At 40.6% G+C, this 27984-nt stretch overlaps 4 protein-coding genes across 4 annotated transcripts in view; 2 read left to right on the top strand and 2 right to left on the bottom strand.

The window, feature by feature from the left end:
• LOC143372216 (uncharacterized) overlaps positions 1 to 17174 on the top strand; it is an 86005-nt gene extending 68831 nt beyond the window's left edge. Inside the window, exon 2 of the mRNA XM_076818256.1 lies at positions 14668 to 17174. Within this exon, the coding sequence (XP_076674371.1) occupies positions 15119 to 17083 (1965 nt within the window). The 5' untranslated portion in view covers positions 14668 to 15118 and the 3' untranslated portion in view covers positions 17084 to 17174. The remainder of the gene's footprint in view (positions 1 to 14667) is intronic.
• Positions 1 to 27984, top strand: part of LOC143372241 (uncharacterized) — a 154411-nt gene that overhangs the window by 42178 nt on the left and 84249 nt on the right. The window contains exon 2 of the mRNA XM_076818294.1: positions 27296 to 27361. Coding sequence (XP_076674409.1) covers positions 27302 to 27361 — 60 coding nt within the window. The 5' untranslated portion in view covers positions 27296 to 27301. The remainder of the gene's footprint in view (positions 1 to 27295; positions 27362 to 27984) is intronic.
• LOC143372424 (uncharacterized) lies at positions 10543 to 11836 on the bottom strand. Its single transcript, XM_076818567.1, has 4 exons — positions 11473 to 11836; positions 11086 to 11291; positions 10846 to 11005; positions 10543 to 10742 (listed from the first exon to the last, which is right to left on the bottom strand). The coding sequence occupies exons 1-4, from the start codon at positions 11801 to 11803 to the stop codon at positions 10543 to 10545; spliced, it is 897 nt and encodes a 298-aa protein (XP_076674682.1). The 5' UTR covers positions 11804 to 11836.
• LOC143372217 (uncharacterized) lies at positions 12330 to 14682 on the bottom strand. The gene has a single exon (XM_076818257.1). The coding sequence runs from the start codon at positions 14333 to 14335 to the stop codon at positions 12371 to 12373; it is 1965 nt and encodes a 654-aa protein (XP_076674372.1). The 5' UTR covers positions 14336 to 14682; the 3' UTR covers positions 12330 to 12370.

Raw genomic sequence — 27984 nt, 5'->3', positions numbered from 1 at the left:
AACATACAAATTTATATAAACAACAACATTATTTGTGGAAGACATGCTTTCATGATGTAACGTGGAATACCTCGCAAAGGAATTGTAACTTTGTATATTTCAATAAAATGCTGAAGCAGAGAGGACTTTAAAAATTGTGGAAAACTCAACAGTTCCAGTATCTCGTTGAAATATTCCAACTTGCACTTATTCTTCCATCTTAAGGGGGTAGACACGGGTAATGCAGCGCGCTGTATACCGGTACAATCTGGCCCGAAACATGGGTTCGGGATTTTTCGTTTTTCGTCCTTATATGAGCAGATTTGGGGCTGGGCGAGGTCTCATTCGAAAGAGGAAGGTTCAATGCGGAGCGCTCTGTTCATGGTTCAACGAGATTGTGTTGATATGTAATAATATCAGTGTCCAAAGTAAAGCAAAAGTCGACAAAATATATCCGCAGAATCCAAGCATTTTTAGGTCACTAAAAGAGTTCTGTGACTCAAACGGTGAGCAGAGCGCTCCGCATTGAATCTTCTTCTTTCAAATGAGACCTCTCCCAGGCCAAAATCTGCTCATATAAGAACGAAAAACAAAAAATCGTGACTACATTCCCAAATCAGAGTTCCGCCATATTGGCGATAATACATAGAAAGTCACGTGACAAATTTAGTTGAGGTAGTAGATACGAGATGGCACCTACTCGGGAGGACTGCCAACATGGATTCATAGCAAAACTGAAGCGATAGCTGGATATACGAGCCACAATAAAAGCATGATGGAGTCAATGTATGCATTTTCGGACGATTGTAGGTTAGGTTATATTCATTTTAGGCATACATTGACATAGGAACTGCTGGGAATTGTATACATTTACTAAATTAATGCTTTTATCGTTACATATACACCACTTGAAATCGCTGTCGTATTTATGTCATAGTAATCCAGGCAGTTAGAACAACAACGGACTAACCTACATTAAAAAAAAATTTCCTATTGTACATCGATGGCTTAAAATTAGTGCTTACAATTACAATGCACAAAATTGGGCTTTGTAACAGGAGAACATGCCGTCGAAAGAGATGGCACAAAGTAACGTCTTCGGAGAGACAATCGAGGATGCCTTCGAAGCTGAAATTCAGAATACCTCTTTTCGCTTCATGTTCTCCTGATACCTGGGCCAAAATCTGGCAAAAATTTTCAGAATGCACAAAATTGGGCTTTGTAACAGGAGAACATGCCGTCGAAAGAGGTGGCACTAAGTAACGTCTTCGGAGAGAGAATCGAGGATGCCTTCGAAGCTGAAATTTAGTATACCTCTTTCCACTTCATGTTCTCCTGATATATTGGCCAAAATCTGGTGAAAATTTTCAGAATACGAGATGGCGCCTACTCGGGAGGACTGTCAACGTGGATTCAGGTTATATTTTCTGTCACTTCGAGGAGCCGACCACATAATAATCACGCGCATCCAGTCTGCGCATTTTCACTAGCCCAATTCAACATTCAATACAATTTTGAATATATAATGTTTGTTGATAACTGCTTTCTGCAGAGGACATGTAATAAGTGTATTTCATGTTCTGTTTCGGAGCTTTGCTAGTAAAAAAATGTCTAACCTAACAAATTTCATTTTCTGGGGACATTCCCTCATCTATTTTCCCTTTTCACTTAGAATTCCTTACTGCTAACGTAGAATATTGTAGCATAAGCACATTTCAAGTAATTAAAATGTACAATGAATTTTCTACGTTTACAGTACCTGCCGACTTTCCGTTTAAATTTTTATAAGTATAACGGAACAGCTGAGAATTTCTTTCCTTATTCAGAATAGAATACAGAAATAGCAAACAGCTCCCTCTCGCGTTCACCAGGTAAACGTCGATCTATCGGTATTACCATTTCTTTGCAGAAAAAAATGCTGTAATACCGACCTGCCAAATCTGCCAGGTCACGTAACGTGTCTACCCCCTTATCACTATATTCGTGTTCTGGGGTTCGGTAGGAACAATCGAACAACATTTTAAGTTACATATTTTATTCTTACATTCTACCATAGTATTGCAAGTTAAAGAAATTCTTATATACGACTAGAATATTTGACAATCGCAGCCATCGGCTCGGTTCTCACCGATTACCAGGTCTCACCGCGAGGAGGTTGCTGCGCTTGGAGACCCGTAGAGAGATAGATGGAATCAAAGTTCCATCGATCTCCCTGTACATGAAGCCTACTAAACCAAAGAGATGGATGGAAATAAAGTTCCATCGATCCCTTCGGTTTAGATATAGAATCTAGGGAACTGCCAAGCAATCACTCGATTAAAAGAAATTCAGGAAAGAAGGAAAGGCAAAGGGTAAGCATGAAACGAGTATTGGACGGCGCAGTTCCTACCACCCTGCTGTTAGAGTCGAAAGGGAAAAGCGCTCGGCGCCTCCCAGACGATTCCTGTTGCACCGATGCGACTCGTCAGGAACAAACACTTGACCTGACTCAAGCCGTCTAACGCGGAGATTGGGTAATCGGACCGGGTGACTTACGCAGGCAGTGTACCGAAGGGTACACCCCCTACGCCCGAAACTTTTCCCTTTGGACAAGAACACCAAGGGATGAAACCGATCCACCCATACCAATTCCATGCTCAGTCACTTGCTTCCGCAAACGGAAGCAGCGGTAACCTCCTCATCACAGATGAGGAGCCAATAAACGAACAACAAAGTTAATGATTTAGTGACTGCTTGGCAATTTTACATGGGACCTTAAATATTTCATACTATAATAAATTAGCCTAGGCTTCCTTAGAAGTCTTCTTTCACTGTCACTTTGCACGATCACTTTTCACTATCACTTTTCACTAGTTTCTTTTTAAATATATTGTGTTATTAACTCCATTCCCCGAGTAACGGTGAACCTGAAAAGCTGAAACAATCAACTACTATATGTTAGTAACGGTGTGGTCGGCCTGGAAAGAAATTAAGGAAAAGCTTATTGAGTTGGAGACGATCGAGATAATTTCGACCAACAGCAGAGCACGCACGAGCATGCAAAACCACCGCAGAGATAAGTACTTGAAGGAAAGAGCAGAGAATGTAGACCCATCGATGAGATGCATGACAGAGTGACAGAAGTCACAAAAAACCATCGAAGACATAGACGAGATGAAATGAATCAGGGAAAACCATCGAAGACATCGACGAGATGATATGAATCAGGGAAAACCATCGAAGACATCGACGAGATGAAATGAATCAGAGAAAACCATCGAAGACATCGACGAGATGAAATAAATCAGGAAAAACCATCGAAGACATGCAATGAATCAGGGAAAATCATCGAAGACATCGACGAGATGAAATGAATCAGAGAAAACCATCGAAGAAATTCACGAAAATGAAATAAATCATTTAAACCCATCGAAGAAATGCATCAAATAAAATAAATCATGCAAACCCATCGAAGAAATACACAAAATAGAACGACTCGCGCAAAATTCTCGAAAGTATGCATGGAAATAGGACAGATGATGGAAAACGACCGAAGAAATCAGATTTGACATTCGCAAAACAATACAATTTTAAATGACTTACCGAACCCCAAAATTTCATCAGCACCAAGCGAATAAACGAACCCAGGCCAGAGGGGCGAGAGGCTGGCGGAAGAACCAGGGTTGAAATCCTGACCAGGTCCCCAGCAAGTTCAGCAGTTCCGAATGGTCCAGGTGGCTCGGCAGCTCCGGGGGGAGGGGGAGGAAGAACCAGGTCCCCAGGAGGTCCAGTGGATCCAGGTGGCTCGGCAGCTCCAGGGGCGAGGGGGAGGAAGAACCAGGGTTGAACCCCTGACCAGGTCTCCAGGAAGTCCAGTGGATCCAGGTGGCTCGGCAGCTCCAGGGTTCCCGGAGATCCTTCAAGCCCGGAGGACCGACGACGACTGAGTACATGAAGATCTGTGAGCTCCTTATGTAGACTTCGAGGAATGATGTCCCCCGATCAAAACAAGGTCGACGGTTAGTTACAATTGCGAAATCCAGCGAATTCTTCGGCAAAAATGGATTTTCGGCTAAAATATCCATTCCAGTGGCTATTGCTGTGACAAATAATGTTAACAACATTTACACTAACCGCCCAGTATAAATTATTATTAACTATAATCGATAGAACTCGAGATATCAAGCAATTTGTAACATTTGGCCTTGGATTTGCAAATGATTTTCTGCGCCGACTGAATTCTCTTTTATTCTCAATGTTTAATCGTTCGATACATTAATGTTAATGCTTATACATATCACGTAGTATTATTTATAATGTATAAATACGTTTTAGTTGAACTTAGTGTAAGTGAATAGTTGCAGGAATATTTGGAGAAATATGAGTGACATACTTGTTTCTCCCCCTTAGTTACTAACATCGGCGAAGTATAGGCTAAAACGATAGACCTATCACCTTATGGGAATTCGCGTTCACATCACTAACACCTAGAGGCACGGTACTCTATGAAACACTTTTTGGCAGGCACAGGCACTGACTCTACAATCGCGTTGCACACAATTACAAAATCATTTTCTGTTTTTAAACATCCTTCAGTTTCTGAAAAAGTCTTCTAAGTAACGGGTATATCTGAATGGAATCCTGTTAAATTAAAAGGCCTCCCACATGGTCCAGTAATCGATGAAATTGATGCGCGAATTGAGAAATCACGAGATAATATGCACTATGCCATGCACACACTTCACTGAACCGATGAATTTCTCAGGGCTAGACAAACTTTTATTTCACAATGCGGGTTTCAAAAGTAACTCGATTTGCAGTTGCATCCATGCACCACAAGACACTCATGCATCATGCAACTTTCTGCGAGACTTTTAAAATTAGATTTTACTGTAAATTTCAGTGTTGGCGGTAAACTAATATTAGGGGCAAACGGAATCCAATTATTATTACTTCACTGGAATGATTAAACAGTGCATTAGAAACTTGTGGGAATATCAGTAACAGCGTGAATTTTTAATACTTTTTTCGGCGCACGATACGTGAAAGGGTTCGCAAGGGTACGCAAAGTGCTAATAAACAATGTCATCTTGCAATTTATAGCTTGCACGGGCTTTGAAGAAATGCCATTTCTGAACGCCATGGTGTCTTGATCCACGAAATGGATTTTCGGAGAGAAATCCGCGTGAGTCGTTGACCAACCGAGCCAAAGCATACCGTAACAAAAGCCTACCCTCTTATGTCAAACTCTCTCTCTAAACAAGTCACACGTATACAAGTACGCAACACCTTTCAGCATTTCAACACATTTCAGAGTAGTTGCTGAGTTGGACGCTGTTCATGAACAGAGGTCGCTAAATTCAGTCCTGAAATTATGGGTCGGTAACACAGATTGGGTGGCGACACGAAGTCCCATAAGGTGATGGATCTATTCTATACCTCGTCTGTGCTTAGACTCTGACGCTGAGACGCGATCTAGACGGCGCGATTCGCCGTCGATACATCCTAAATTAAGTTCTGATTCTAACTGTCCAAACTCAACTCCTAAACTCAACTGCTTGATCGCTCGCTCGCTATTGAGGGCCGAGCCCCACATTATCGTCGGCGAATAGGGAAAACCGCCCCGTCGGCAATCGTCGATCGCTCCTTATTTGGAAGCCGCGCTTCCAGCCGACGACGGTCACGTTGCCCTTACGATCGCTTCGCGATTTGGCACAACGTGACTGCCACGCGCGAGGCGATTCCGCTGAATCGTCGTTTACGAAGGAAGGTAACGCGCGGACAGCAAGCACGGGATGGGCCAGACGGGCCCATGTAACATCGTCTTCCGCAAAAAGAGATTGCTCATCGTTTGGTGGTATAGACATTGTATCAATACAAACCAAACAAACAAAGCAACGATAACACTAATAACAATGATAATAATAAAAACAACAAAGCTAACAAAAATACTGGACACAGGAAAAACACGAGAAAGTAGCGAAGCGTCGTTGTAGGCTATACATTCGCGAATGCCGCGAGACAACGCAGTCGCTTCGAGTTTCCGACTCTTTAGGCCGCAACACAGTCTCCGGAAAACCCCGGTTTATGACACCCCCAAGGGTGAGTGCTCTGAAACGGTGGGTCAGAATACGTAGGACTAATCAATATTTCTTGAGTAGGCGATATTAGGCAGGGAGTCGAGACCGATAGAATTTCGGTTACGGTCGCGGTCGGGGTCAGTGAGACGACCGATATGGCATTTACGGTTCGGTCGACCAAAACTGGTGAGCGACGAGCGGTCCGGAATTTTCTCTCAACCGGTAACCGAGAGAGAATTTTTCTTAGACTTACGGTCGATCTGTAAGGAATACGGTCGCGTTAATTTATGGAGGGGTAGGAGTTAATGTATGGTGAGGTTCGCAAAACGGTCCACCGAGAGTCTCCACCGATTGCAATACGGTTGACGCAAAGTCGGGAGAGATAGAAATGCGGGCAATTAGAATTCATCACCTCATGAGAAATAGGAATAAAATAGAAATACGCTCGATTTAAATTTGTGAAACAAATTGTTACTATCCCGCTTGCGAATCGCAAATCGTGACAAATTATTTAGTAAGTTATTTTAATTATGTTTTATCATGTTAGTAACCTGACCTTGCATCTTTTGCAATCCACAGCGAAATACATAGTACAAATGAAACAAATTTATAATAATAAATCAAATTAATTAATTTAATTTATATATAAATTCTTAAAAATACATTTACGTCTTTTTCTAAATTTATTCAATTTTATAGATAATTTTAGAAACACCTACTTTAAATATTTGTATTAAAATATTACTTTTATAGTCGCAATGAAATATTTTTATAAATCATTTTTAGAAATAATTTATATTTTTATCAGTAAAATATTTAGTTATAAATAAACAAAGTTAATGATAGATAAATTTTAAGGATTAACAATTTATTTTGGAAATAACAACAGTCAATTTTCAGAAGTTTGCATTTGTTAATCGCTGATAATGTCAAAGCTTTTTTAAAAGTAAATCATTAATGTTAATAAAATTCTCACCATTTATAATGTACCTATGCATATTGTAGAGAAAATGGGATTTTTGGACCAATTAATATAGTGAATGAAATTGCAAACATTTATGATGTGTTCAATATTACAAATACAATACTATGTGTTTTTATTTTTCGAATAGCAAAGACTAACATAGCAGGAACTTCATCCCACGCCAAACTCGATCACTTTTTGACGTCGATGTCAGGAATTTTTATCAAAATAAAGCATGATGTACCTAGTCCATGTGAAATTAGAGGGAGTTAGTTATTATTTTGATGGTTCCGAATTTGTTTCAGAACCACAGTTGTGAATTGATTACTTTTTGCGTATCCCTTTTTGAAACCGGGCTATACTTATAAACTTTTATCTTTGAAACTATTTATAGTATTGCATTCATTCTTTTATTTTTTAATTTAGATGATTTTGCATATTTACATAATATTTTATGAAATTGAAAAATCATTTTTGTAACATCAAAAAATATAGGCAAATTCTTATTTTCCCAATTTTGCCTGCAACGTCATATGTTTTTAAATAAGGTTTTTATTAGGGTGGTATGCGCGAAGGCAGCGGTACGCCCCGTTTTAGGTAGGCGAGCCGCGCGCTGCACTATTGCGGACGGTTTACCATACCACTCGCAACCCGTATTACTTCAATCAGGACGAAACATAAAATCGATTGGTCTCGTATCCGCCGTAATGGTGTCATTTATGCCTGCAAAAGAGTGTCTTTAACTGCTTTTGTTTGAATTTCAATAGGGGCCAGGTACACCCAAAAGTGTTTGTTCCATATAATGTTATAGTTCAACGCAAATACAGAGTGTTTCGTCCTTGCCCTAAAGAAAATGAAGCCTTGGAATGATCCATGGACAAAATCTCGGGATACGTCCTTTCGTAGGCGTTTTCCGATGTACCACTCTCCTTCCTTATACATGTCTGTCGTAAAAAAAAATTGAAGAAGTAACGCTTATACAGCAATTGATTTAGAACAGGGTTGACCAGGGTGGTATATAAAGGTGGTTTAACAGGACCATCTACGGCGTCTTCATAACAGTTTAATTCGCAGAATACTAACCAGGTGGCATTAACTCTAAGAGGCGCGTTACCGCGGTAAATTTGAAATGTAAAGAATATATACCCAACAGAAATGGTTATTAATAATAATTTTAAATTATTGTAAAGGTTATATGTATGAATTTCGTGTAGATGTTTATCATGTATTTTATATATTTGTCATCCAAAATTTTATTTCTCATAATATATGTATATAACCCATTTAATTTTACCAGCAGTACTGCTGCCAAAATATTTCTGTGTTTAGTGTTATTTTGTTAATTTCGTTGTTAGCCAACGGAGATCATACATTTAAAAAATTTGTTTTCAATTGGTTGACAAACATGTTAGAAATTGTTGGAGTAATAAGGTTAAACATTCCGTAAATAATAAAGAAAAGGAAGTATTAAAGTACACTTATATTACAGTTCATACTAAAAATACGTTTATTGAAGTACAAATTTAAAAAATTAATTACTAACTACTCTACTGCGTTTTTTAAATTGTTTACTTATATTTTTGTTTTCTTTGTTGTGTATTCGTGCGAATTGTCGCATTCTAACTTCCAGATAGTACTGAATACAATAGGATATCATGTAATCTTTATGGATTTCGCATGGAAATGTTAATTTTATATTGCTTTCCGTAATACTATTAATTACGTACAAATATACATTTCCGGAATCAATGTATTTAATAAATAAATTTTCAATTTCTCTTAATATTTTATATAAAAATATATTCGTAAGCATCAAGCCACCCCTGTTTTTTAAATTTGACAAAATAAGCAATTACAAGTGTGGAGTTTTCTTCTTTAGATGCAAATGCCTCCCGACAAACGATACATTTTGTTTTCTTCAGCATTTTCCTGCAGATGAAGCCACATATATAATAAATCACGCAATTTATAATGTGGGGACACAATTCGTTGTCGAGTTCAATTATGTCGTCACACTCCTAACATTCATTTACTATATATCCATCTAGCTTTGCCTGTAAATTTTGGACGTATTGCTCTCTATAATATGATTTACTTTCATTTGTAGAAAATGCTTCTTTAAAGTCTTGGCATGATAGTTTTGGCCGTTGCTCTAATAGACTGTCTGCATTCCGGCAGTTACCAAATTTCGAGGGCTTTAAAATTGTATATACTGACAACAAGTGGTACAGTTGCATAAATGTTGGAAAAGTAGGGTGGTCATTTTGACGGCCTGCTTGCCTAATGATTCCAAAAAAGCGCTAAAATGTAAAACTGTACATTTATTTTGCATAAAATTTCTTCGAAAATATGAAAATGTATTTATTAATTTATCTATTTATGATTAATATCTAAGAAATTTTAATATATTTACCTCGAAACAATCTTGATTCAGCTTTGATGTTAATATATATTCAAATTGACAAGAGATTAATAAATAACGGGAAAGATTACTTATGGAGTATAATGTAACTCTAAGACCCTCGGCAGTCTCTCTACTTAACAAATTATTTTTACATTGTTTGACTTTGATTTTATAGTCTCTATCAATCCTTTGTAATACAACCTTATCCACCTTTACTTTCGTAACATCTGTTCCTTTGTGGTTTTTTAATTCCTTCCGCAGCTCGTTATTTATTGCTTTAGATTTTTCTCTTACAATCACCTCCAACTCTTTGTTCATTTCATTTTCCCAATTATCGAGCCACGTAATAGTATTTTCTAGAACCTAATCAATAAAAATGAACAATATATACTGTATCTAATAATTTAAAAATTTATTTACATCCCTGATAGCCATCTGCCTGCAGTCTGCCGGCAGATTGACAGCAGGGTCTGCCAGGAGAGCGCAGGATCTGCCGCCAGCTGCGATGCAGCCTACGTCCGCATTCAGCTACGGTTCTGCCGGCAGGGTCTGCTTGTCAGAGTCTGCCGGCAGATCGACGGCAGATCGACGGCAGGTCCTGCTGCTCGCCTGACACATCCAAAAGCGCCATCTTAAGGCCACAATTGCCAAAGAATTCCCTACGCGTGACGTCACATGGACCTACGCACCAACACAAATGTATCGTTATTGCTGTAGGTGTATCCCTTTTCCCCCCCTTTCTACTACGCGTGGAGAACTGATAGACAGGAGAAATGGAGCAGTGTATTCTGCTCACATAACCTGCGAGCAGATTCTACAGTTTATTAGATAAGTTTTCTATTTATTTGTAACAGTATATATTTTGTCTTTAAGAACATACAGTGATTACAATTACAGAATAATATAAGTGGCACATATAAATCGGAAGAGAAACTTTCAATATTTACATTTAGAAGTGGTGATTCTAGATGCAAACATAAGTTAATTTTGTCTAGAACGAAGGGCAATATCATAAACTTTGATTCAATATTTTCGACTTATTTTTTTGCGTAGAATCACCACTTCTTCTTCGCTTGTGTTAACTCGTGTAAAAGGAGACACATCTCTACTTTTAATGGGCACGTGAAAATGGACCATCAGAGGTCGTCATCAGCTTCGTCGGGCTGTTGGTCGCTCCAGAAACTGCGGGGCACTCGAGGTTCCTGGGATGGCGATGTACGCGGACCACGCTTCCTACAGCGTATCCTCTCCTTTGACGCCTCCAGTTCCGTTTGCATCCACAATTGGAAGTCCGATCGGGTTGGCTTCTGGAACTTGGGGTTCTGAGCCACACCTTCTGAAAAAGAAATGTATGCAAAGTACGTTAGCTTCAATGGAACATACAGTAATAGTAACAATAATTCTACGTAAAAAGATGAAAAATGCTTATTGTTTCGTACCAAAAATCGCCCTCGCGATGCGGGTGTCATATAAGGATCTGAGTCCTTCGCGGCCAAACCAAGTGAACGACAACGTTAAGTCGTCCGGCAGTGCTTCCTTGAAGCAGCACTTGCCTGCTCCCTTCAAATCGAACCCGCCCACGTATTCGAAATACTTTACCTAAACAAAGCGAGTAAAGATTGATGTAAGTATATATTATATATAAAAGTAAATAAAAGAATAATTTCGTTTTCACTTACAACTTTGGAATAAGTGTTGTCATCGATGTCCTCAAAACAGTCCACCTCCTGCACTGAGGACAAAGGGAGGACTGCTGGTTTCATCGGTTGACCGGTATTATGGGTGGCCAGGACAGATTTCTGAATACTCAGCAAGAGAGTATTCATTCTTCTGCAAACAGAACGGATGGAGACGTAACGTATTAATAAACACGATACACGCGATACTTACATTAGCTCCGCCTCGATCCGATTGCGCCCCGTGAGATCTTCCATGCTCCTGCGAACATTAACATTTATCAGAATATGTCCTTACAGAAATATTTTTATAGCAAAAAAAAAGAAACATGTAAATTTACCCATCATCAGGAGGTTGGGTCGGAGCTGTTTTGTGCCGCAACGGCTCACCCTGGATCACAGTGGCGCGTGCAGACGATGTCCCTGGATCCTGATGATACGTGAATGGTGCGGGGGCAGGAACACTAACCGCATAATTATCCTGAAATATACAAATATTACTCTGGTCAACAGTAGGAACACTCTTTGACGTTGTTGAACCGTGTTCCTGCAGGACCATCCTTAAATCATCGATGTCCTGATCGATCGGTGGTCTCGGCGCGGTCGACGTCCTTCGCCGTTTCGGCGCTTCCTCCTCCGAAGAAGTCGTCTGGTACCGTGCTGGTTTCGTGGTCACACGTTTCCCTCGTTGGTCCATGTCAGCCTGTAAGTAAAAGTACATATTACAATACTTAGCAAAGGCGTGTTAGCTGTTTTTTTTTTTTCATTTTACATGCAATATTTTATGCACCAACTATTCTCACCTTTTCCATATTATATTTGTATGTATCTTAATTGTACGAAACCTCAACATGAACCTATACAACGTGCTACTCAATAATTCGAGTGTAACTCGACAAAGGCTACAACAGTAGGAAACGTGAAAAAATGACCCATGCAGAAACATTCGAACCAAAGGATAAAATAACCCATCACCAGAGATTAACAAGGATACGTGTAAATATGGTTTTACTTGTGAAGAGAAACACAAAAGAAGAAAATGTAAATATTATAGCACGTCACTAACCAGAAAATAGTCGTAACTTACCAAAAACAAGAGACGAAGCTAGAAAGGGAACAAGGTTTTTTTTTACATGGAGGAAATCCCTAACGGATACCTCACCCCATGTAGGACTTGCACCCACTAAAACCACCATGGTGACCGCCTGACGCGAGAGGCTTACACAAGGGAGAGAGATTATGCAACGAGATACTTCTAACGATAATGAAGATGGAAGAATTTGAAACACTACGGCTTCTCGCTGTGTGTAATAACGGCTACGACATAGCTACGGGTTTCTAAGGGAATGGGGTCGTCGTTATTGCCAGTGGGCATATTATCGTGAAAAAGCATTCTAAAACATTTGGCGCGAACCTGATCGGGGGAGACATATAAAATGTCCTGGCTCAATGTGGCGCATTTATATACGCCAAGAGCCGAAGATATTATGCCGATATCATAAAAATCATCGACCTCTAGAAAATTTGTAATACCTAAACGATAGGAGTTATCTGAGTCCATGCTAATATTGAAAATTAAGCAGATCGAGCCGTCGACTGAGATGCAAAAATTATCGCGTACTTTGATGCCCAGAGATATGCTATTGAACTCTATCTTACGGTACTGAGAACAATCGGGGTCGTTATTAAGTGGTCTAGATACGCGAATAGAAAAATTGACATTACAATGAATATTTGTGCCATGAAATTGTATCTCCCTCATCCTATTGGAAAATTGTTGGAGAGGAAAATGTGGCTTCCTGTGATACTTTTTAGAAATGGACATGTTGTTTGCATATCGAAAAGCAGAACATGAATCTAAATTACCAAGACGTCTGACATCGTTGGTTAAATGAAGAAAGCCATGGACGTTATAACTATTAAAAGCTGGGCCATAAAGTTCTGGGTTACGAAGAACAAATTTCTGCAAAGCTAACTCTGCGAAGCTCAAGTGTGGGATCGAAGGAGATTCTGAAACTAAAACCCGTATGGCCGCATGTAACAATAAGAAATGCTTGTATGCGGTTTTCTCCAGTACACGATTCAGTTTAACTGGCCCTGTATACAGAAGGAACTGACGAAATTCGGTCGCTTTATATTTAGAGGATAGTTCGATAGCTCTAGGACGTCTGGCAAAGTCTGAGGGGCAATATCTGCTAAGACTCTTCAGTCTCGCAGACAGTATAGAAATGTCTATGCGGCGCAATTTTGAGAAAGGTGAATAGTCTCCATGTACCCACGCAGACAACAGTTTCTTTACTACGCCCAAGCATACAAGATACATATACTCGAAAGGAACTTGCGAAACAATTCCCATCGGTAGCGATGACAATGGGCTTGTACCTTCCTCGTGATGCATCTGGTCTAACCGTCGAATGTAATCCTCATCGGTTCGAGGAGATTGATTTATCCCATCGAAAGCGTAATGCTTACCGTGCAGGGTACCACAAACCGTACATTTGGAACAGGGACGGATAGACATATGCCCACGATGATTTAATACGAATGCTCGAGCTGATGCGTCAGCTATGAAACATCTCAGTCGTACGGGCAACTTAATGGAATGAAAATTTATGCCTCCGTTGGACACGATGGCCCTGACGTCTGCAATAAATTTCTCAAAGAAAATATTGAGGTCGTGTGGTTTTTGGGAACCTTTATAGATGCTTACCACTATCGGCTTAATACGAGGAATATTTGAAATCCTACATTGGACGGGCCAGATATGAATGGAACCTGATTTGTCCAAAGTACATCCGTCGGTATGAAAATCTAATTCTAACTGTCTAACAAAAGATACCGACAAAGTGTTAGGGAGACTTTTAATAATTTCTGCTTCCAGCTCGAAATAAATGTATTCTCCTGGTTCCACGACGAATGGAACAACAGGATTACGTGGCGTAGATACAAGTGTTCTAACATCCCGAGGCAACTTGGAGAAACAGGAATGTGTTCGAAGGAGAGATAATATATTATTTCCTTGAACGTGTGTCAAATCGTTGTCCACGAAACAAGACGCTAACCGTTGGCGAAAAGATGGCTCGGAGGAAGTACCACAGGGCAATGAAAATGTATCGTGGATATTAGAAACGCGTGACGTGGAAGTAGAAGGACCGGTGTCTTCTACATTTATATCGCGCCTAGCACTGAATCTATCGGGGACTAAAATTAACAGGAGCGGACGAACTACAAGCTGCAGATGTGCTAACAGCATCTTGCACGTTAGAAATATTATCGACTACTCTACTGACGGTGTTAAATGTAGCACGGTATCGCACGCGTAAGGTGCTTCGCACTTCGCGCATAACCCTGCTTCTTTGCCTCGCCGATAATACGTGTCCCGATTTCCGCGACGTAGACAATTTGGAATTATTAAATTCCATAATTACTTACGTCTTGTGGATGTCTCGGGATGATTTTCGTGGTTTTGTAGCTCTGGAAATTTTTTGGATCTGCTGTCGATGACTGCCATCTCAGAATGGACGAGAATTCGAAACAAACGCGAACTGGGAAGTAGAGTCCCGACCAATCACGAGTGTGCGCAAGGCGGTGCAGCCAATCCGAGCGTAGCCCACTGTACCGCCAAACTGATTCCTCGTGGTACCCTTTGTCCGACATGGTACCCTTTGTGCTTTAAAAACGAACGCTCGGATTGGCTGCACCGCCTTGCGGACACTCGTGATTGGTCGGGACTCTACTTCCCAGTTCGCGTTTGTTTCGAATTCTCGTCCATTCTGAGATGGCAGTCATCGACAGCAGATCCAAAAAATTTCCAGAGCTACAAAACCACGAAAATCATCCCGAGACATCCACAAGACGTAAGTAATTATGGAATTTAATAATTCCAAATTGTCTACGTCGCGGAAATCGGGACACGTATTATCGGCGAGGCAAAGAAGCAGGGTTATGCGCGAAGTGCGAAGCACCTTACGCGTGCGATACCGTGCTACATTTAACACCGTCAGTAGAGTAGTCGATAATATTTCTAACGTGCAAGATGCTGTTAGCACATCTGCAGCTTGTAGTTCGTCCGCTCCTGTTAATTTTAGTCCCCGATAGATTCAGTGCTAGGCGCGATATAAATGTAGAAGACACCGGTCCTTCTACTTCCACGTCACGCGTTTCTAATATCCACGATACATTTTCATTGCCCTGTGGTACTTCCTCCGAGCCATCTTTTCGCCAACGGTTAGCGTCTTGTTTCGTGGACAACGATTTGACACACGTTCAAGGAAATAATATATTATCTCTCCTTCGAACACATTCCTGTTTCTCCAAGTTGCCTCGGGATGTTAGAACACTCGTATCTACGCCACGTAATCCTGTTGTTCCATTCGTCGTGGAACCAGGAGAATACATTTATTTCGAGCTGGAAGCAGAAATTATTAAAAGTCTCCCTAACACTTTGTCGGTATCTTTTGTTAGACAGTTAGAATTAGATTTTCATACCGACGGATGTACTTTGGACAAATCAGGTTCCATTCATATCTGGCCCGTCCAATGTAGGATTTCAAATATTCCTCGTATTAAGCCGATAGTGGTAAGCATCTATAAAGGTTCCCAAAAACCACACGACCTCAATATTTTCTTTGAGAAATTTATTGCAGACGTCAGGGCCATCGTGTCCAACGGAGGCATAAATTTTCATTCCATTAAGTTGCCCGTACGACTGAGATGTTTCATAGCTGACGCATCAGCTCGAGCATTCGTATTAAATCATCGTGGGCATATGTCTATCCGTCCCTGTTCCAAATGTACGGTTTGTGGTACCCTGCACGGTAAGCATTACGCTTTCGATGGGATAAATCAATCTCCTCGAACCGATGAGGATTACATTCGACGGTTAGACCAGATGCATCACGAGGAAGGTACAAGCCCATTGTCATCGCTACCGATGGGAATTGTTTCGCAAGTTCCTTTCGAGTATATGTATCTTGTATGCTTGGGCGTAGTAAAGAAACTGTTGTCTGCGTGGGTACATGGAGACTATTCACCTTTCTCAAAATTGCGCCGCATAGACATTTCTATACTGTCTGCGAGACTGAAGAGTCTTAGCAGATATTGCCCCTCAGACTTTGCCAGACGTCCTAGAGCTATCGAACTATCCTCTAAATATAAAGCGACCGAATTTCGTCAGTTCCTTCTGTATACAGGGCCAGTTAAACTGAATCGTGTACTGGAGAAAACCGCATACAAGCATTTCTTATTGTTACATGCGGCCATACGGGTTTTAGTTTCAGAATCTCCTTCGATCCCACACTTGAGCTTCGCAGAGTTAGCTTTGCAGAAATTTGTTCTTCGTAACCCAGAACTTTATGGCCCAGCTTTTAATAGTTATAACGTCCATGGCTTTCTTCATTTAACCAACGATGTCAGACGTCTTGGTAATTTAGATTCATGTTCTGCTTTTCGATATGCAAACAACATGTCCATTTCTAAAAAGTATCACAGGAAGCCACATTTTCCTCTCCAACAATTTTCCAATAGGATGAGGGAGATACAATTTCATGGCACAAATATTCATTGTAATGTCAATTTTTCTATTCGCGTATCTAGACCACTTAATAACGACCCCGCTTGTTCTCAGTACCGTAAGATAGAGTTCAATAGCATATCTCTGGGTATCAATGTACGCGATAATTGTTGCATCTCAGTCGACGGCTCGATCTACTTAATTTTCAATATTAACATGGACTCCGATAACTCCTATCGTTTAGGTATTAAACAATTTCTAGGGGTCGATGATTTTTATGATATCGGCATAATATCTTCGGCTCTTGGCGTATATAAATGCGCCACATGGAGCCAGGACATTTTATATATCTCCCCCGATCAGGTTCGCGCCAAATGTTTTAGAATGCTTTTTCACGATAATATGCCCACTGGCAATAACGATGACCCCATTCCCTTAGAAACCCGTAGCTATGTCGTTGCCGTTATTACACACAGCGAGAAGCCGTAGTGTTTCAAATTCTTCCATCTTCATTATCGTTAGAAGTATCTCGTTGCATAGTCTCTCTCCCTTGTGTAAGCCTCTCGCGTCAGGCGGTCACCATGGTGGTTTTAGTGGGTGCAAGTCCCACATGGGGTGAGGTATCCGTTAGGGATTTTCTCCATGTAAAAAAAAACCTTGTTCCCTTTCTAGCTTCGTCTCTTGTTTTTGGTAAGTTACGACTATTTTCTGGTTAGTGACGTGCTATAATATTTACATTTTCTTCTTTTGTGTTTCCTTCACAAGTAAAACCATATTTACACGTATCCTTGTTGATCTCTGGTGATAGGTTATTTTATCCTTTGGTTCGAATGTTTCTGCATGGGTCATTTTTTCACGTTTCCTACTGTTGTAGCCTTTGTCGAGTTACACTCGACTTATTGAGTAGCACGTTGTATAGGTTCGTCTTGAGGTTTCGTACAATTAAGATACATACAAATATAATATGGAAAAGGTGAGAATAGTTGGTGCATAAAATATTGCATGTAAAATGAAGAAAAAAAAACAGCTAACACGCCTTTGCTAAGTATTGTAATATGTACTTTTACTTACAGGCTGACATGGACCAACGAGGGAAACGTGTGACCACGAAACCAGCACGGTACCAGACGACATCTTCGGAGGAGGAAGCACCGAAACGGCGAAGGACGTCGACCGCGCCGAGACCACCGATCGATCAGGACATCGATGATTTAAGGATGGTCCTGCAGGAACACGGTTCAACAACGTCAAAGGGTGTTCCTACTGTTGACCAGAGTAATATTTGTATGTTTCAGGATAATTATGCGGTTAGTGTCCCTGCCCCCGCACCATTCACGTATCATCAGGATCCAGGGACATTGTCTGCACGCGCCACTGTGATCCAGAGTGAGCCGTTGCGGCACAAAACAGCGCCGACCCAACCTCCTGATGATGGGTAAATTTACATGTTTCTTTTTTTTTTTGCTATAAAAATATTTCTGTAAGGACATATTCTGTTAAATGTTAATGTTCGCAGGAGCATGGAAGATCTCACGGGGCGCAATCGGATCGAGGCGGAGCTAATGTAAGTATCGCGTGTACCGTGTTTATTAATACGTTACGTCTCCATCCGTTCTGTTTGCAGAAGAATGAATACTCTCTTGCTGAGTATTCAGAAATCTGTCCAGGCCACCCATAATACCGGTCAACCGATGAAACCAGCAGTCCTCCCTTTGTCCTCAGTGCAGGAGGTGGACTGTTTTGAGGACATCGATGACGACACTTATTCCAAAATTGTAAGTGAAAACGAAATTATTCTTTTATTTACTTTTATATATAATATATACTTACATCAATCTTTACTCGCTTTGTTTAGGTAAAGTATTTCGAATACGTGGGCGGGTTCGATTTGAAGGGAGCAGGCAAGTGCTGCTTCAAGGAAGCACTGCCGGACGACTTAACGTTGTCGTTCACTTGGTTTGGCCGCGAAGGACTCAGATCCTTATATGACACCCGCATCGCGAGGGCGATTTTTGGTACGAAACAATAAGCATTTTTCATCTTTTTACGTAGAATTATTGTTACTATTACTGTATGTTCCATTGAAGCTAACGTACTTTGCATACATTTCTTTTTCAGACGGTGTGGCTCAGAACCCCAAGTTCCAGAAGCCAACCCGATCGGACTTCCAATTGCGGATGCAAGCGGAACTGGAGGCGGCAAAGGAGAGGATACGCTGTAGGAATCGTGGTCCGCGTACATCGCCATCCCAGGAACCTCGAGTGCCCCGCAGTTTCTGGAGCGACCAGCAGCCCGACGAAGCTGATGATGACCTCTGAAGGTCCGTTTTCACATGCCCATTAAAAGTAGAGATGTGTCTCCTTTTACAGTGGCGAAGAGACTAAACGGTACTTTTCAGTGCCCATTTTAATTTATTAGAACGGGAACTACCTCTCGACGTTCACAATGAACAACAATCGGCACTTTTCAACGCCCGTTTAATAAAATACTCATTGATCGGTACTTTCCCAGTATCATTTCAATTTTAAGCTAATATTGTATTTGTTTTCAGAGTTAACACAAGCGAAGAAGAAGTGGTGATTCTACGCAAAAAAATAAGTCGAAAATATAGAATAAATGTTTCTGATATTGCCCTTCGTTCTAGACAAAATTGACTTATGTTTGCATCTAGAATCACCACTTCTAAATGTAAATATTGAAAGTTTCTCTTCCGATTTATATGTGCCACTTATATTATTCTGTAATTGTAATCACTGTATGTTCTTAAAGACAAAATATATACTTTTACAAATAAATAGAAAACTTATCTAATAAACTGTAGAATCTGCTCGCAGGTTATGTGAGCAGAATCCACTGCTCCATTTCTCCTGTCTATCAATTATCCACGCGTAGTAGAAAGGGAGGGACTATTCCTACAGGGATACACCTACAGCAATAACGATACATTTGTGTTGGTGCGTAGGTCCATGTGACGTCACGCGTAGGGAATTCTTTCCCTAGTCGATCTGCCGGCAGTCCTTAACAAGCAGACCCTGCCGGCAGAACCGTAGCTGAATGCGGACGTAGGCTGCACCGCAGCTGCCGGCAGATCCTGCTGCCCGATCTGGTTATCAGACAATAGACTAAATCTAAACCATCGTCAGCAATGCTCTAACAGTCCCGTTCCCAATATGAACATAAGAATACGATAGGTATATATTAACCAGTACTGCTTTCTTCGGTGTATCTGCATTAGAAATTTCTGACGCAGATTGCATGCGCTTCAAAGGAGGAACTGATGCTCGCCTTGAGGCGATTAATGCCTGCAATTCTTCCTTCGATTCTGAAAGTACACAGCATATTATTAACTAAAATCTAAAGATTATGATACGGATGTCAGGTCTATATGGAGATATTATCTGATTAAGATTTTTGTAGTCACGTGTTAGACATATGTGGGCGAGAAAGGTACGGCTAATAACGTTTCACTCACACGTACCCTTCTATATATATATATATATATATATATATATATATATATATATATATATATATATATATACATACACAAACTATATACAATCTGAAGACTTGAAACAAAATGAATTCGATACAAAACTTACCTTTACAATAAACAATCGAACAATCTTTAAATTCGTTTTTGTGATTTATTTTAGAAAACTTTTGAATATTAACGTTTTATAATCAAAGTGCCGGATTTCCTTATCGTTGGCGATCATTAATTTACCACATTCTCGCAATTTCACGTACACGAACATGGCTCGAACGATCGAGAAACATCTACCGGTTTTAATAGCACGTGGAACAGCGCGTCCAGTATTTAGTCGAGCAGCGAAAGTTTAGCAATTTACGATTGCTTGATTAAACTACGCGATTTATTTTAAGAGTCTCCACACAAGGTAAATTAATCAACTTACACGCTACTGGACTAAATACTGGACGCGAATCGCGAACAAACGCGAGTGGTTACTTAAGTACGAGAGCAATGGGGACAAGCCTCATGGCAACGATACGCACAGATACGCAGTACCCATAACAGTAACACTTGACTAGCGTTGCCAGAGAAGCGTCTCTCGCAGTGGTGGTGGGAATCAACCTTGGCGTTGATTGGTTCGGGGTCAGCAGCTATCTTGGCGTCGATTAGTTTAACGTCGCCGCGTCATCACGTGTATGCGTGGCGTCTTCTTCTTCCAATACCTCCCTCACCACATTTCGTTATCCCCTGCCTAAACGTCGCTATCCTTTCGTACCTCCTCCCTTCGCTCCATCCTGCTATCTTTTCATACATCGATTCTCCTATTTTCCCTCTTCTCTCTTCTTCCGGTTTCCTGCAGTCTTCCTTCTCCATTTCTTCGTACCCCTCCCGTCACCCTACCCCTTCTCCTTCTTACCGCCATCCCCTTCCCATTCTATATTCTTTCCTCTCTCTTCCCCAATCTAATGATTAGTTTCTCTACAATTTGCATCAGAAGATTATACCTACCATCATCAATGCCATCAAAATTTGCTTCAGAGCCAAAAATGGAAATATGCTCTTTGATAAATCACTCGCATGAATATTATATATAAAATATTTACGATTGTTTGACTTTAAACTACCCGACTAACTTTAAGAGGCCACACACTTAAGATTGTTACCTTACACGCGATTCAACTAAAATTATATGTAAATATACAAGTACATTAAATTTCTATCCACCAATCCGGTGGAAACCGAGTCAAATTCTTTCTCTTCGAATCCCATATGCATCCCGTGAATTATTTACTCTGCCAATCCGGATCGCGACGGGCTCGAAAGAGCTTGTGGCATTTCCAGATTGAATTCGTAAGATGTTTTATCCGCAATTTCAGATACGAACCTTCCGGGTTTATCCAAATTGCAATTCCTAATAGAAACTGATAAAGTTTGTACTTGAAAAATCCTATTTCATCCAACGATCTGAATATCCGCATTGAACCGGATTTTTTTTTTGAACTGCCAAAGATCACTGCTTGAAAATCCAGGCAGTACCGCATTGAACCAGATAGATCCAGTTCAAAATTCAATGCGGTTCTAACTGGCAGTTCCAGCAGGGTAGCCACTAAACATTTATTGTCATATAGCATATACATAGGTTATATTTTCTGTCACTTCGAGGAGCGGAACCAACACACTTTTATATATGTTTGTTTATAACTCCCTTTTGCATAGGATGTTTAATTATCTTATAATAATGTTTCAGTATTTTGCTAATAAAGAAATGTCTAACCTAACAAACTACATTTTCTGGGGACATCCCCTCATCTATTTTTTCTTTCCACTTATAATTCCTTACTGTCAGCGCAGAATATTGTAGCATAAGCACATTTCAAGTAATTAAAATGTACAATTAATTTTCTACGTTCGCCAGCAGACTTTCCGTTTTAATTTTTACAAGTACAACGCAAAAGCTGAGAATTTCGTTCCTTATTCCGGATAGAATACGGAAATAGCAAGCAGCTCCCTCTCGCCTGCACCAGGCAGCCGCGTATCTATGGGTATTACCATTTCTGTGCAGAAAAACCCTGCTGTAATACCGACCGGCCAAATCGGCCAGGTCACGTGACGTGTTTAACCCCTTAAGAAAGTTACACAGTTGAAACTTAAAACAAGCCGCGAAAGCAAATCTCGTTAAAGCACAGGCAAACTGTTAAAAGTAAAGTTCGCCTCCGGTTCTCCCGTTGTTTCTGCTTTGTTTTTCCGCAAATTGAAACATGCGCTCGCTCGTCCGTCGACACGCACTGCACGTGCACTATAAAGCCGGTTGCACACATTCCAGTAGACCTGTCGGGTATGCCTGACGCAATTATCTCCTATTCGTTATTGAAAAAAATGTTTCAAGTCAAACTTACTTTGTTTCAAGAGAGACATCTTGTAATGGTCACAAATCTTATCTAGCTGGACGTGCCTTCGACATTTCAAAGTGACCTTTGTTTTCCTAAATGGGACTGGGTTAGGGACTATATATTTTTATTCAGATGGACGTGTAGCCCGTTCCGTGACGAATTCATTCCCCTAATATGTACGTGTTCCGAGGTCATTCAAGGTCATTTATTGCCCTTCAAAGCTTACCTTCGTTGAATGTCTAGAAATCGTTCTTTACCTTTAGTATTCGAAATGATAATCTCAGATGTCAATGCATTGATTTACTCTATCCCTAAAATATAGATGCACCCTCTCTAATGTTGCAGAAGTAATACGATTTTTTATATTATCATGGTAAACGCATGATAGTTCCATTTAGGAAAACAAAGGTCACTTTGAAAGGTCGAAGGCACGTCCCGCTAGATAAGATTTGTGACCATTACAAGATGTCTCTCTTGAAACAAAGTAAGTTATACTTGAAACATTTTTTTTAATCACTAATTGTTTAGGAAATATGTGATTGCGCGCGAAATTTCAAATGGGATATCTTGTACAGGGTGTCCCACTAAGGAGTGGACAGCGCGATATCTCTTATAGTATTGTCGATAAAAATATAAAAAAAATAGGGAATTGCATGGTTCGAGGGGGCCCATTTATTAGCGCGAACGAATTTTGTTTTCGATTATTATTTTAAAAGATACGATGGTCAAGTTCGGTTTTTCAAATGGAACTATTTTTTTTGAACACCTGAGTTGATAGTGCGTTCCAAGACAAATTCAATAAGCTTTAATGTATACACTTTATTTCCACTGGTTTTTAAGATATTGCGCTTGCAAATTTACTGATTTTCACTGCAAGGTCTTACTGGCGCCACGGGTGGCACTGCCTGTTGAAATGGATACTTACCTGCCAAAGGTCTACGCCAGAAATGGCAAGCCCAAAGGCTGGACAATTCTTTTCCGTCAGAAATGCTACTTAGGTAGGTACATCTGCGGTATCGAGAAGCGCATCGTTACTTTTATTTCGCACTTGCTTCTACGCTCGGATGGCCGGTTCTTTTGGGAGGGATGCAAGTTGGATTGGTTAGGTTAGGAGGAGTGAAAGTTGCTAGACTAAATTTCAACCATAGGGAGCAGATTGTGTCAAAAGAAAAGAATTGTCCAGCCTTTGGGCCTGCCATTTCTGGCGTAGACCTTTGGCAGGTAAGTATCCATTTCAACAGGCAGTGCCACCCGTGGCGCCAGTAAGACCTTGCAGTGAAAATCAGTAAATTTGCAAGCGCAATATCTTAAAAACCAGTGGAAATAAAGTGTATACATTAAAGCTTATTGAATTTGTCTTGGAACGCACTATCAACTCAGGTGTTCAAAAAAAATAGTTCCATTTGAAAAACCGAACTTGACCATCGTATCTTTTAAAATAATAATCGAAAACAAAATTCGTTCGCGCTAATAAATGGGCCCCCTCGAACCATGCAATTCCCTATTTTTTTTATATTTTTATCGACAATACTTTAAGAGATATCGCGCTGTCCACTCCTTAGTGGGACACCCTGTATACGCGTAAAAATATATAATTCTCAAAAATTGTAAAAATTTAAATAGATATCATGAAGGAGGTTTAAACAATGAAAATTTAAAATAAAAACATAAAATTGGAAGTTGTGGAACTTAGACAATTTATTTCATATAACATTTCCAATGAAGACAGAGTGAGTTAATCGCTTAGAACTGAAGGTTAAAGGCTGGATTTCCTAGCCGCAATCGGCCGGCGGCGGTCCCACTAGCGCAACGAAGACACAGATGCATACTTCTCCATTGCATTAGTGGGACCACCGCCAGCCGCCGCGGCCGATCGCAGCTAGGATATCCAGCCTTTAGAACGGGCCCCCCTTGGAAAGTGGGGCCCGGAGCTGCAGCACCCCTAGCCCTCTTTTAATCCGGGCCTGCTCACTCTCAGGCTGAGTCGGAATGTTTAAATCTTTCTGGCAAAGTAGATAAGATTTTATTTATCAACATGTTTTCGCTTATCTCCTCTCCACAAATTTTTAAATCAGTACTTAGATTTTTTAATTCGGATTTATGTATGCTTTACTGTTTCTTCATTTTTATATATTGTACATAAGCATAAAATTGCTGTTACAACGAGTGGAGACTTGAAATTACTGAATTTCCATAAAGTGCGTGTATCCTTGACCACATTTCATATAAACAAGAACATGCTAACAAATGCGTAAATTACTTTTTCGTGTCTTGTAGTGTTGTGGAAGGTGACTGGGTCGAGATTCTCCCTGATATTCTCGCGGTGTTCCATGATCGTCCTTCGCTGTTGTCGTCCGACGGGCTCCGAATACTCGGGTGAAGGTGCCGGAACGATTATACTCGGTCGGAAACCGAGGGTAGTAGGATTCTTGGCCGGTTAAAGAGTTAGGACTCTCCGTTGGATTAAAGGTTTATTCTGTCCCGATCTGGGTTACACGGACACTGCGACAATCACGCGTGAGTCTGGTATAGAGTCTGAGCTGTCATTGCTCGTACATGGTTCTCATACTCTAATCTGGGTGAAGCGGGGACCATCGGGGTCTCCGTCTTTGACCCGCTTTTGGGTGTTTCACCATATGCTGACGGTTCTCTGTGCGCTTCTGAGATCCCTTACGCGGTTGTGCCGGATTCCGGCCGCTCCATTGTGGCAATCGGAATGCGCGCGGTGTCGTTACGCTTGGGTCACAACAGTAGTCACCTTTTGAGCTTTCAAATCATATTCGTCACAGCTCTTCTGTTCCGCTTCATTTTCTGGTCTTTTTCTCTTTCCATACACTATGTCATAGACACCGGCAGTTTTCAGCAAAATAGAAGTCTGAAACATGCAAGTTGGATAATTATTTCCACTTGTATCCAAACATGCCAGTTTCTTTAACTCCGTCACTTCCAACATATTATAATATATTATAATCAACTTCATTCTTCTACTCAACACTTACTGCGTATTAGACTATCGTCTCGAATGACCACGTGCCATGTACTGGACCAAAAACTTATTCTTACTTTTCCCTTTCTTGGAAAATATCTGGGCCCATAACCTGTTGGGTTTGTTGGGTCTTTAATCGAATAAAACACGTTGACTTTGAAATTGTCAGAGATTGCGATGCTTTATTTTATTTTATTGTATTTGTCGCCGAACCCCTAAGCGTCTGGTGGCGGAAGGTGGCGTGCAAGAAGACCAGTCAGTCACTGTGTCTCGTGACTAAGCCATATTTTTACGAGAATAAAATTTATGATTTGCGAATCAACAGAAATACTTATAATATATATAAGAACTCGAATCATAATATGTTACCTCGATTCGCATTTGCTTACGCATACAGGACAGAAACGGAAGTGAAGCCACTAAAAACTACAAACAAAAGAACAAAGGAAAAGAGGGCCTGTAATCCACGCCCGAACATAAAATATGTCATGGAGCAATCGACGTGCGTTACGAAAAGTAGCACGTTTCAATTTATTTACAAAAACAGCACGTTTGTCTTCGTTGTTACGTAAAACTATCACGTTTCAGTTTTCGCTGCGAAAACTAGCATGTTTGAGCGGTTTGCTACGAAAAGTAGCATGTTCCGACTGTAGCTACGAAAAGCAGCATATTTGGATGGTTGGTTACGAAACATCGAACACGTCAACTTAAATACCTTCCGACGCGATTTTTATACCGTACTTAAATTATGTAGATTAAAATTTTCATACGTGTTTCCTTTTGGAGATTAGATGGAGTTATTATTTATTATAAAATATTTTAAAAGTCGAATTCTTCGATGCAAAATGCACTGCAAGAATTTAAACTAATCACACGCCGAAACGTGATAGTTTCTGCAGCAAAACCCAAAACGTGCTATTTTCGCCGCAAAGTATGAAATGTGCTATTCTACGTGGCTAAGAAGTCAAATATGTTAGTTTTCGCGGCGGAAGACCATACGTGCTAATATTCGTCAGAAACGATGGAATGTGCTTCTTTACGTGGCAAACTGAAATGTGCTGTTTTTCGTAAGTAAAATGAAACGTGCTACAGTATTTCCTCGTTAGCGACTCGATTTTGTGTACACGATACCGACTCTTCGCTATCCCCACCACTTTTGTCTCACTCTTGCCCGGCGAAAGCTGGAGCGAGATGGAACGAGAGCGAGCGAGGACGGTACGAGACCGACGACGCGTTGATGTTTTGTCTCGCTCCGTCTTTCGGACGCCTGACATTCTGTCCTTTGCGCTTGCGACCATCGCGCACGCTCGCCGCGCACGCAGTGTTCCATCTCGCTCCCCCCTCCGGCCAGAAAGAAGCGAGAAACGAACACTCGGAATTAGGGTTCTGTTCACGATACCGACTCAACGCCGGTCCCGACCAGCGAGTCGCTAACGAGACAATACTGTAATTATCGTAACGCACGTCGGTATATCCCTAACAGTGTCTAACTTCGGCCCCTAATGGTTTGATAAAAACCGTTTCGACCGAAAAACCTAGAGTATGGGATTTAATTTAATACATTACAGTAAACCCTCATGTAACGCCGTACTCTCATAACGCGGAACAAAAATTGCGACTGCATAATGCAGTTTCCATATAACGCGGTTCGAATTAATATGATTTGTACTATGTCATACTGTGTGAGTTTCTTCTAACGTGGTAAGAATTAATCGCATTATAAGAGGGTTGAATCTATTATGAATAGCATATATAATGTTTTAAATTTGAGTTAAATTAATGACCCAATTTGTAATTTTCGCCGATCCTAAGTGAGTATAGTGAAAATAATCGTGTGATTTCTGTTTCAGTCAATCATGGGTACTAGTTCTCAATGCCGTAGTATGTTGTTCGCAGTATTTTGTTTCCTACTACAGGTAAGATAACAAATTGTTCACATACTGTAATATTAAATGGTTCTGGAGGAAAAAGGAAAATTTGCTTAATAGAAATGAAATTGCATAATCAGTATTGTTGTTTGTTACATGCTTACTCGCGGCTATTTCAGTGAAACATACGAGTTGTAATGAATTTATGATATCCATTTTACCAACATTTTAACGTATTGAAGAGTTCAAAAGTTACCAAAAATAAAATGTGTAGTATTCATGGTTAGTACAATTATACCCGTTGATGACGTTAGGCCCCGCTAGGCTGACACTGGCTGTGGTGTAACTAAGTTGTTTACGCTAGACGTATATGAAATGTTTCGTAAATACTATCGTAATATATTTGTATGGTATGTAGATGTTTAGTGTTTGACTGATTTCGCGATTGCGTGTGAGAGAGTGTCAGAGAGAGAGAGAGAGAGAGAGAGAGGGGGAGAGGGAGAGAGAGAGAGCACAGTATACATACATATTACTTACATTCTTCTATTCATGGATTGCACTCTCCAATGTATTGCTTCCCGGGGTGTATGGCTAGCGCCGTCGACTTTACTACCGTGCGCAGCTGTAGCCAGTACTACTGGCTGCGCACGCGCCCCACGCTAGCGTGGCCT

The sequence above is a fragment of the Andrena cerasifolii genome, chromosome 8 (genome assembly GCF_050908995.1).
Source record: "Andrena cerasifolii isolate SP2316 chromosome 8, iyAndCera1_principal, whole genome shotgun sequence".
Classification (NCBI taxonomy): Eukaryota; Metazoa; Arthropoda; class Insecta; order Hymenoptera; family Andrenidae; genus Andrena; species Andrena cerasifolii.
This window is presented reverse-complemented; position numbering and strand designations above follow the sequence as displayed.

Excerpts from the sequence above, each read along its gene's own strand:
- LOC143372424 (XM_076818567.1), bottom strand. The coding sequence starts at position 11,803 with ATGTACTTTTACTTACAGGCTGACATGGACCAACGAGGGAAACGTGTG. Across the intron at positions 11,006-11,085 it reads ACAACACTTATTCCAAAGTT|GTAAAGTATTTCGAATACGT; the intron begins GTAAGTGAAAAC and ends CGCTTTGTTTAG. Across the intron at positions 10,743-10,845 it reads CATCGCGAGGGCGATTTTTG|AAGGTGTGGCTCAGAACCCC; the intron begins GTACGAAACAAT and ends TTTCTTTTTCAG.
- LOC143372217 (XM_076818257.1), bottom strand. The coding sequence starts at position 14,335 with ATGCTGTTAGCACATCTGCAGCTTGTAGTTCGTCCGCTCCTGTTAATT.